The sequence below is a fragment of the Danio rerio genome, chromosome 1, assembly GCF_052040795.2.
Source record: "Danio rerio strain M-AB ecotype USA chromosome 1, GRCz13ab, whole genome shotgun sequence".
Taxonomy (NCBI): domain Eukaryota; kingdom Metazoa; phylum Chordata; class Actinopteri; order Cypriniformes; family Danionidae; genus Danio; species Danio rerio.
In genome coordinates this window covers 60,408,101-60,418,849 of record NC_141021.1, presented here as the reverse complement: position 1 = coordinate 60,418,849, position 10,749 = coordinate 60,408,101, and the positions used below count along the sequence as shown (strand labels likewise).

The 10,749-nt window shown below is 37.4% G+C and overlaps 1 protein-coding gene and 1 long non-coding RNA gene across 3 annotated transcripts in view; one reads left to right on the top strand and one right to left on the bottom strand.

Moving 5' to 3' along the window:
- Positions 1 to 10,749, top strand: part of LOC148679747 (uncharacterized) — an 80,354-nt gene that overhangs the window by 2,876 nt on the left and 66,729 nt on the right. The window lies entirely within an intron of this gene.
- On the bottom strand, positions 2,145 to 6,792 carry LOC147847100 (polymeric immunoglobulin receptor-like). 2 transcript variants are annotated; one of them, XM_087238275.1, is made up of 4 exons: positions 6,677 to 6,792; positions 6,182 to 6,508; positions 5,409 to 5,729; positions 2,145 to 4,842 (listed from the first exon to the last, which is right to left on the bottom strand). In XM_087238275.1, exons 1-4 carry the CDS (start codon positions 6,714 to 6,716, stop codon positions 4,742 to 4,744), a joined length of 789 nt encoding a protein of 262 aa, XP_087094401.1. In that variant the 5' UTR covers positions 6,717 to 6,792; the 3' UTR covers positions 2,145 to 4,741. The 2 variants fall into 2 exon arrangements, with proteins under 2 accessions (XP_087094401.1, XP_087094402.1); XM_087238276.1 differs by having other exon boundaries at positions 2,146 to 4,842; positions 5,409 to 5,726.

Genomic DNA, 10,749 nt, shown 5'->3' with positions numbered 1-10,749 from the left:
TCCAACAAACATTAATATTTGCCAAACCCATTCTATTGAGTTGGACAGGTGTGAAGTAAAACCTGTGTACAATTTTATACAGAGTAAATTGTCCTCTCGCTTCTCTTATGTATTTACCAGTGTTTGACAAAATACTTTTCCATTCCTCATCCCCTATAGCATTCTGGAGGTCCTTTTCCCAAATTGTCTTTAAGTGTATGCAGTCATTGCCAAGCACATGATTGATCATCCTGTAGAAAACAGTGGCCTTTTGTTGGAGATGAGGCAGTGTTAAAAAGTCTAGGATATGATTTCCATCTGTGCGTTGGATTTTTGTGGAGACACAGTTTCGTATTTGGAGGCATTTCCAAAAATTGTCTTTTCCTTTTAAATTGTACTTTGTCACAAGATTGCTGTAGGACAGGAGTGTCCAAACTTTTTGGGGCGAGGGCCAGATGCAAAAAAACAAACGTTGTTGCGGCCAAATTTTACATACATCACACAGACACGCATATATATATATATATATATATATATATATATATATATATATATATATATATATATATATATATATATACAGTTGAAGTCAGAATTGTTAGCCCCCCTAAATTATTAGCCCCCGTTTATTTTTTCCCCAATTTCTGTTTAACGGAGAGAAGATTTTTTTCCACACATTTCTAAACATAATAGTTTTAGTAACTCATTTCTAATAACTGATTTATTTTATCTTTGCCATGATGACAGTAAATAATATTTTACTAGATATTTTTCAAAACTCTTCTATACAGCTTAAAGTTACATTTAAAGGCTTAACCAGGTTAATCAAGTTAACTAGTCAAGTTATTTTAAGGTAACTAGGCAAGTTATTTTATAACAATGGTTTGTTCTGAAGACTTAAGGGGCTAATAATTTTGACCTTAAAATGGTTCATAAAAAATTTAAACCGCTTTTTATTCTAGCCGAAATAAAACAAGTCTTTCTCCAAAAGAAAAAATATTATCAGACATACTGTAAAAATGTCCTTGCTCTGTTAAACATCATTTGGGAAATATTTAAAAAAGAAGAAATAAATCAAAGAGGGGCTAATAATTCAGACTTCAACTGTGTGTAGATAGACAGACAGACAGACAGACAGATAGATAGATAGATAGATAGATAGATAGATAGATAGATAGATAGATAGATAGATAGATAGATAGATAGATCATAACAAGAACTGCTGCTTAATTGAATGCATGTAATAGTGACACCCGGTGGTTATTTATTGAATTACGTTCATTTTTGTATAGCGGGCCAGATTCTATTGATATTTATAAAAAGCCTCGCGGGCCGCCACAAAACTGATTGCGGGCCGCAGATGGCCCGCGGGCCGTAGTTTGGACACGCCTGCTGTAGGACATAAATACACCTTGTTCATAAATAAATATTCATTAAACCTTTGAGATAATACATGGATTATAGATCAATCTAAAGTTTTCACAACACTTTTTGGAGCAGTTTGGGACAGGACTGACTGAGCAATAGGAAACAACAGCAGTGTTGAAAGCATGTTTTGTGACTGTAGGTGCGTCCCAAATCGCACACTTATGCACTATTCCACGCCATTTTGTAGTATAAATAGTGTACCACAAACTGAAAAATCAAAAAATAATAAGTGCACTTTAATTACCCGGATGATGCACTCATTCAGCCGGTGAAATGAATGATGGACACTTCATGCACTCAACAGCCACTGCTTTGCACATGTATAGGAAGGGGCGGAGCTATCAGGCGCTCGTGTTGAATTACTTTATTTATTTTGACAGAAGCAAAATTCTCCTACGAGAGTGATTATAGCGCCTCCCGATGGTGAATGTGGTTATACTCATGGCAGGTATTATTTGATAGTTTGGTCATTTATTTCATTAATTTAGCAACCGTCACACATCATCAGGGAAACTTTTTGAGTTTCCGCTTAGTAAGATAACCCTTAGTGTTCCATTTGGGACGCCACTACATACATATACTATGCTGTTGAGTGTGTACGTGAATAGTGCATAAGTGCATAGTGTGCCATTTGGGACGCAGCTCCAGTTGTAATGATGTTGCTAAGGATACATTCGATAAAACTTTACTGCTTAAATTAAATACATGGTTTACCTTTGATTAAACCTGAACGCTAGAGAGTTTTTAAGAGGGTTTTATTCATAATTTGCTTTTTCACATTTAAATTTCACAACCAAGTTTCAAAGGACCTGTACAGAAAAGTCTTAAATGCAAAACTGACAAGTCATGGAAAGCAAAACAACAACAACAGGCATCAGTCAGAACAACATGCTGCGGTCACACTGGACTTTTCTCACCACAGGCTTTTATTCATACGCACGCGAATGCGTCAGATCGGAAACGCGAGCTCGTGCAGCAAGTTTTGCAGTTCGCTGCATTGGAAAGGTCAAGCTTGGTGAACTCTGACCTGCGAAATTGCATCATGTGACTGCATGAGACCAATCATAGATCAAAATATGACCTCTCTAGACAGATGTAAAACAATTGCTTGTTTTTTAAAATGTCTAATCATATTGTTTAATCCCGCCCACTTTTGCAGCACCATACAACAGAAGTTCGCATGCTCAAACTATAGTGTGACCGCATCTTTATGATGATTGAAAGAACAATGGAGTATTAGGCAGGGCAATCTTGGTCCTGGAGGTCCGGTCTCCTGCAGAGTGTTGCTCCAACCCCAATCAAACACCTGCCAATAGATTTCTAGTGATCTTGAAGCAACTAAATTGCATGTTCAGGTGTGTTTGATTAGTGTTAGAACAATTAACTGCAGGACACCAGCCCTCCAAGACATACAAGCAAGGTTAAACAGGAGCAAACAGTAATAAAAGAGCTAATCCAATAAGCAGGCGACGGTCAGGGCAGGCAAAAAACACTCAATAAAATTTATAGGCTAACTGATGTTTCGACATGATGTTAAAATCCCAAAGTGTAGATGTTTTAATATGCTGCTCTGAAGAGTTTTAAAACATCCAGGTCACGTGACTAAAGTGATATAAAGCATCTGCGTTTGATTGACAGGGTCAAACATAAACAAATAAAGGTCACACTTTGCTTTGATGATCCGCTTGTTAAATATAAGTTACATTGCGTCTACATGCCAACTAATTCTCATTACATTAAAAGTAGACTGTTAGGGTTGGGGTTAGGGTTAGCGTTAGTTGACATGTTCTTGTAAAGTGTCTTATAGTCAGTTAAATGTCTGTTGAAGGAGCAGAATCAGCAGATATTAAGCAGACAGTCTACTAATACTCAAATGGACCATCAAAATACAGTTACTAAACTAACTTACACATAGCATAGTGGATTGTGTGGCAGTATATAGTGCAACTGTGCTGCGGAGTTCAAACCCCAGATTGCACATCAATTCAAAAATTGTGACTTCATCCCCCGGTTTCACAAACAAGGTTTAAGGCTAGTCAAGATTAAATTGCATGTTTGAGCTGTATGAACTCAAAATAACTTGCGGTGAGATGTCTTAAAATATGTCAGTGTCGTATTTTATCACCAGGTGCACACCAGTAGTATATTTTTCTGAGGCCATTTTTATAAATGTGGCTTATATAGCCTAATTTAACTAAGGCCTAGTCCTGGCTTAATCTAAGCCCTGTTTGTGAAACTGGGCCCATGTCTTTTAATAATGTTCATTTTAGGACTAATGTTAAAACTAAACACATTATAAGAGCAGAGCAATAAAAACCCAGACTTTAAATGACTGTAGTTGTTTCCCCCTGAATTCAAACCCAACATATGGTGTCTGTATGCCAGTGAGCAACACTAACCGCTTCACTAAATCACTTGATATCTGCATTATACAACTTGGATTTTAATTGCTCGATTTGTTTAACTGTTACTTTGTTGAAGTTGTTTCACCCTAAAATGACCACTAAGCGTGACTGTAGAGATGCGTTTTGAAATGTTTCAAAGCCTCGACACATTTCCTTTGACTATTTCAGTGTTTCAGCTGCAGCGTGGCTAAACTGAGGGCTTAAATGAGAAGATCTGGTGAAACACAAGTTTATTTCGGAACGAACAATGGTCACGGAATTTAAATAGTAAGTGAATTAAAATTCATTTGGTTCGCAAAACTTATTGTTAGAATTTTTTCAGATCATGGTGATGTTTCATTTGACTGAAATTATGATTTCTGACTATTTATTTTTGATATCTTGAGTCCAAACATTGGAGGATTGTCATTATGTTATTACGTTGCAGCGTAAAAGAATGGAAATTAAAGCCTTGCTCTGCCCACCACCAATAAAACACAAAAATAATCCAAGATAAATACACAGAACTCCAGAAACAGGGAGGATACTAGTAATAACACACTAAACTGTAGAAGAAGACTGAGCAATGGTGTGTACAGTATGTGAATGGCGTATGGTTGTTATATAGTGAGTGATATCAGTGTAAATGCAACTGCAACTGTGCATGTGTTGGTGTCCAGATTGATATCAGCTGTAGCAGGTAGTCAGAGTCTGAGTCAGCGCAAAGCATGATGGGATGTGTAGTCCATGTGAATGGCTGGTGGAGTGTACATTTAGCTGTGTAAGGTTGGTACTCCAGCTGATAACCGTAACACTGATCAGCAGAAAACTTTTCCTCTGATATTCCAGCCATCGTCTGTTTAATATACTTTAAATGCTCCATTCACATAAGGGTCAGTGTCTGTTTAGGGCTCTAAACACATGGACATCTCAAACTCCTTTAATATGCATCAGAGTCTAACACACATTCTCTGCAGTGGAGATTCCACCAATGATGATGATGATGATGGTGGTGGTGGTGGTGATGATGAAGAAGTAGTTTCTGAAGCATCTGTATATAAAATAGCACAAGAATAATCTTACACAGAGAACTAGACCTCTTATAGTAAAAATAAGCGCTTTTGACATCATTCACACATTTATGTCTGCTAATGCTCGGAAAACTAAGCTGTGAGTTTCCAAAACTGAAGCCTGTGGTTTCACAGTGAATATTAATGTAGAGTTGCAGAAAGAGCATCTTTAACTGCAGCTTCTGAACTGAAGAAACAACTCGCTGAAATTGAACACTGTAGAGAAACCAAACGATGACAGAAAGTTTAAACTATATTCACACATGACTGGAGCTCATACATATAGGCCAATATACTGCAGTCTCTTGACCGGGAATAGGCAACCTTGATACTGGATTGCCGGTGCCCTGCAAAGTTTAGCTCCAACCCTTATCAAACCCACCTACCTATAGGGTTCTAGTGATCTAAAAGACAAGTGTGACATTTTTTGATAGACTGATGCTCTTCTGACAGCAAGCAGCTGCTGGAGACTCAGATCAACAGTTAAAGCAGATCTTCAGCACTTCTAGCACATCAACAAATGCAGGAATGACTGAAAGCGGCTCACCGTCTGTGACGACCAGCTCAAACTCAGAGAAGAAGCTGTAGTCTTCAGAAGCTCTGACTATAATCCTGTATTCTCCAGAATCCTGGACATTCAGCTCTCTGATAAACACACGTAAGAGACCTGCAGATCTGTCATCATGAATGGAGAATCGACCGCTGTGTTTCCATTCTGCTGCTCCACTAATGCTTATCAGAGATAAACAATGATTTTCTCCAGTTTTACAGACGTGTTTCTGACTGTTCTTGTGTTGTATCGCATAGCTGTAGTTTATAATGACATGTCCTCCTGAATATCCTCTCACTGTCCCGATTCGTGGACCTGCTGAACACAGATTTTGACATTTAAAACTCAATGAACACAGATCTGGTCAATGTGCCTCAAAACCATGCACATTAACAATGCCAATATTGTACAGTTTATCCATTTAAAGTGTAATCAACAACTGATCGAACATTGATTAATCCTGGCCGTCCTGCAAAAACGTTGTACAGTGTGTTACAGGGTAAATACAACATTAGTGGATGGAAAATAAAGTTTTATTTACCCCCTTGTTTATCCAAACTTTTAATCTTGCTCCCCCTAATGTACACATGAATACAGTATAGATACACTATTATTATAAAACTGTATGCAATAAGTTTGCTTTACTAATAATCCAAATTGTGGGACGGGATCTAAAGTTTTATGATTAAATATGTGTACAGTAATGTCAGTCAGTGTTGAGTTTGGTGATGTTGTGGATCTTCATGAGTTTGAGGCTCTCAGTTGCTCACCTGTTATGACCTCTAGATTCACTTTAGTGCCGAGATCAGGTCCATATGTTTCAACCCCACAGTAATAAGTCCCAGAATCCTGTTCTGTCAGATCTCTGATGGTCACAGTTAAACCTGCTGCTGTTTTGTTATCAATCAGAGAGAATCTTCCAGACTGAACCCATTTCTCTTCACTATTAATCTCAGTCCTGATGAGCTCAGAGCATGGTGATATCCACTGTTCTTTACAAAAATACTTTGGATATGTCTCAAATCCTCTGTCATATTTGCATGTGATCATGACTCCGCCTCCTGAATATCCGATGACACTCATGGAGCTCACCATACCTACAACAAACCAACATCTATAACAACACTAATATAATCATTTCAATGTGTTTTTAAAGGTCGTTTCACCATATCAGTTGATGATAAATAAGTCTGGTCATAATATTTAACCCATGTTTGGTTTATCAGTGATGTGATTGTTGGATCAGGATGTGTTCAGACTCTTACCAGGAATCATGAGCAGAGTGAAAGTCCAGATGATCTTCATTCTTCTCTCTTATTCACTGATCTTCTGTCATTAGTAGATTCAGCTCTCCTCAAACTCTCCTGTTCAGATCAGCTTTGACTCTTTCCTTCCTGGTTGAATATGAAGAGATGAAAATGAGAGAGAGATGCTCATTTCCTCTAAGAGAGAGAGAGAGACTGAAAAAGAGGAAGTGAAAGTAATTTTTTAGACAGGCTCTCTAAACAGACCCAGACAGATCTGACGTAGGTGTGAAAGAGTTTAGGAGGTCAGAGTTAAATAGCCATGAATCCCCCCCTCCCCCAACCCCGCCATCGAAGCACTCACACAATACATTAAGATGAATATTTCTGCCATGTTATTAATGACCTCCTTTAACTTTGACTAAAATTATCTCTGAAATTGAATGTCTATTGTCGTCTATTTTAGCAGTAAAAAAATGAGTAAATAAATATATATATATTTTTATATTCAAGTTTTTATTGTTTGCTTTTGGTTCATAAAAAAATAATACAAACACATATTACAAATGATCACTTGTGGCCTACTACATGTAAAGCCAGAATGAATATAGTGGTTACTAGGACAGAGGATCCAAATGCAGTTCATTATGAGTGAATTCTTACACACCAACGCTGTGGTCAAACTACACTTTTCTTCCCATAGACATCCATTCAATCCTACTATAAATTGTCTGATTTTACCCTACTGCCTTATCTTTGTTTTGGAAAAATCCCCCCTTCCACTCCATCTCCTCCTTTTCCTCCTTTTACCAAGGGGAGCTCTCAAGATCTGATCTTGGACCCCCTTACATGCTTACTGACCAGGCAGGAGCCCTGGGCTCAATTATCACCAAGCTCATGGTTCTCTCCTGGAACAGCATGCCAAACCTGCTAATAGAATCAAGCAATATCTATGTGTGAACTCTTGAAATAAAGATGATCGAAACATAAAGATTAAAACAGGCAAACAACAATAATAATGATAAATCCACAAGACAAATCTGGTTTGAGTAAGCTGTGCAAAGAGTTATGGTTATTGTAGTCCGGGTGGCTCGTGGGATCTCCTACAAGTGTCTGTTAATTAAAAACTCAACTGTTTTCTAATCTGAGCATTGGTGTTCAGTCTACAGTGTCTGTGGTACTTGATGTCAGTCCTCCATCAGCTGTACTCTGCATGATTTAGTGCTCCTGTCACTTTAAGAGATTCAGCACCATGGACAGCAGCTGCCAATCAGACTTCAGCACCACTGATGACAGCTTAACAACAAACTGAGCTGAGTCAAAATCTGCATCCTCACTTTTACATTCCTGACTTTGATCATGAAAACTAATGAAATTGAGGCATTGTGATTACTAAAAATTAAAATAATAAAATATAATCATTGATAATAGCTAAATCATCCAAGCTTACTCTTACTTTCCAGACAGGAATCATGGAAATCAGAGTCATGTGTTGACCGTATTCTGCAATGTGAATGTAAGTTCTTTTTTCCCTGATTATTTTAGGACTTCCTGTTGTCTATTAGTAAAAAACTAGGAATTACAAATGGCAATAAACAAACTACTAAATAAACTACTTGCTCTAAAACAAGTGTTGTTTAGACTATACATACCATTTATATAAACAATGTGTTGAAGAAATAACAGTTTGCAACAATGAGCAACATACGATGCTGATGTTCACTGTTAAAATTACTGGAAGTAAATGAGACCACTAGTATTAGGTTCCAACGACTGCATCCGGTCTTACAGTATGTGAAAGAATAAGGACCATATTTATGTAAAATGTTTTCCAAATTCTACTTTTAATGTTGAAGTATGATTAAAATGTAAAACCCATCTATATTTTAGCAATAATAAGACCATATTAGGTTTATTTCCAATAAAAATTATATTGTCCACTAGATGGAGCAAGAGGTTTCCGCTTTGATGTGTGATTATGAACAGAAAGAAGAGGAAATCATAAACACAAACTCCAGAGAGTCTGATAGAAAAATCTGATCAATTTAATAACTGGAAGAATATCTAATATCTTACAGACAGCTTAAATCCTGCCGTTAACAAAAATGTCACACTGACATGTCTTTTGGATCAATCAGAGAAGACCTCATAAGCCTTAAGTCAGGGATGTCAAACTCAACTCCTAGAGTGCTGCAGCTCTGCACAGTTTAGTTCCAACCCTAATTAAACACACCTGATCAAACTAATTGAGTCCTCCAGGCTTGTTTGAAACCTCCAGATAGGTGTGTTGGAGCAGGGTTGGAACTAAACTGTGTAGAGCTGTGGCCCTTCAGGAATTGAGCTTGACATCCCTGCCTTAAGTCATTGGAGAGGGGTGTGGCTGCAGACCTGGTGCAGATGCAATGCTTTTGAATGGGCTCACCTAACCCCACCCCTACCCCTACCCCTCCTAGTGATGTCACTAGCTTCCTTGAGTGCATTGTGTTTGACATTGCAATTTTTTGCATTTCTTTGAATTGGAAAGTTAGTGTCCATCGTTGCTAAAGAAACCGTTTCCTGTTTTTATCACACTTGCTATAGGTGTCTGAAGCGCATTTTGCGTCGACCATAGGAAGATGAATAGCAAGAGCCTCAGCAAACCACAAGCAGCTCAAACCAGTTTCTCTTTAGCAAACTGACCACATGTTAAACAAACCTGCAAAACGCGAGCAAATACAACATGCATTGCTTCTCTAGATCATGTAAAATCTACAGTCTGAAATTAGTCATTTGTCAAACATATAACTACATAAAATATCATATAAGAATTGTATTTTATGATTTCAAATAAGATTCACTTTTGACCTTTATCATATTTTGGGAATATTTACAGTATGTATGTTTCAACTGTGGTCTCATTTAATGCACTTTATTTAATGTTATTTTTTTTTATATATGTTTAACTTTTACTCTGTCTCTTTTGTCTCACTGTGGGTTTCCTGAACACGTCTATTTTCTGAGAAGAGAGAATAGAGACCCTGAACCTTCACCTGGTTTCTGTGGTTTGAGCTGGCTGAAAATATCCTGTTCATCACACAAACACAAAACCAACCAGTGTTCATGAAACACCATGAGAAAAAGAACAATAGAGGACTGTTTCCATTTTGAAACTCTTTTAATAATTAAATTTAAAAAATTTGCAATTCATATATAATACTGGTGGTTAAAATCTCCACTTTTTACAGATCAACACATGAAGCCAGCAGAGGATTGTAGACAAATAAAGCAGATCTGCTCCAGAAGAATCTGTGTAAGAAATTAACTTTAGTGCACTTTAGTGCATGAAGACACACACTTGCCACTTCACTGTGTCATCTGGTAATGATGATGAGTTCATCCTTAAGATCAAGAAACTAAATCAAACATTACAGTGAGAAAAATATGGGAAAATGGCATTGTAAATTGTTTGTGTGTGTACCTTGTAAACCAAATGTCCCCACAAGTACAGCAATATCAGTAAATTTGGACATTTTTTTTGGTCCCCATGATGAGGAAAACGGCTTACAAATCAGTCAAAATTAAGGATATTGAATATGCACTAGTGTGTATTTGTATGGTATTTATATAGTGAGTGTAATCAGTGTAAATGATCTGCTACTGTGCGTGTGTTGGTGTCCAGATTAAAATCAGCTGTAGCAGGTAATCAGAGTCTGAATTGGCACAAAGCATGATGGGATGTGTAGTCCAGGTGAACAGTTGGTGGAGTGTATATATAGCTGGAATGCCCTCTCGTCAGTCTGGCTGGTTCTCCAGCTGATGACCGTAACACTGATTTGCTGGAAATTTTTCTCTGATATTTCAGCCATTGTTCTTTTAATAAACAGTAAATGCTCTATTCACATAAAGGTCAGTGTCTGTTAGGGGCCCTAAGCACATGGACATCTCAGACTCCTTTAATATGAATTATTTCCTGACACACATTCTCTGCCGTGATGAAGACGAGGATGATGGTGATGATGGTGAAGTTCTTTCTGAAGCATATGTATAAAAAAAGCACAACAATAATCTTACACATCTCTTTTCTTATGGTAAAAATATGTGTTTTTACATCATTC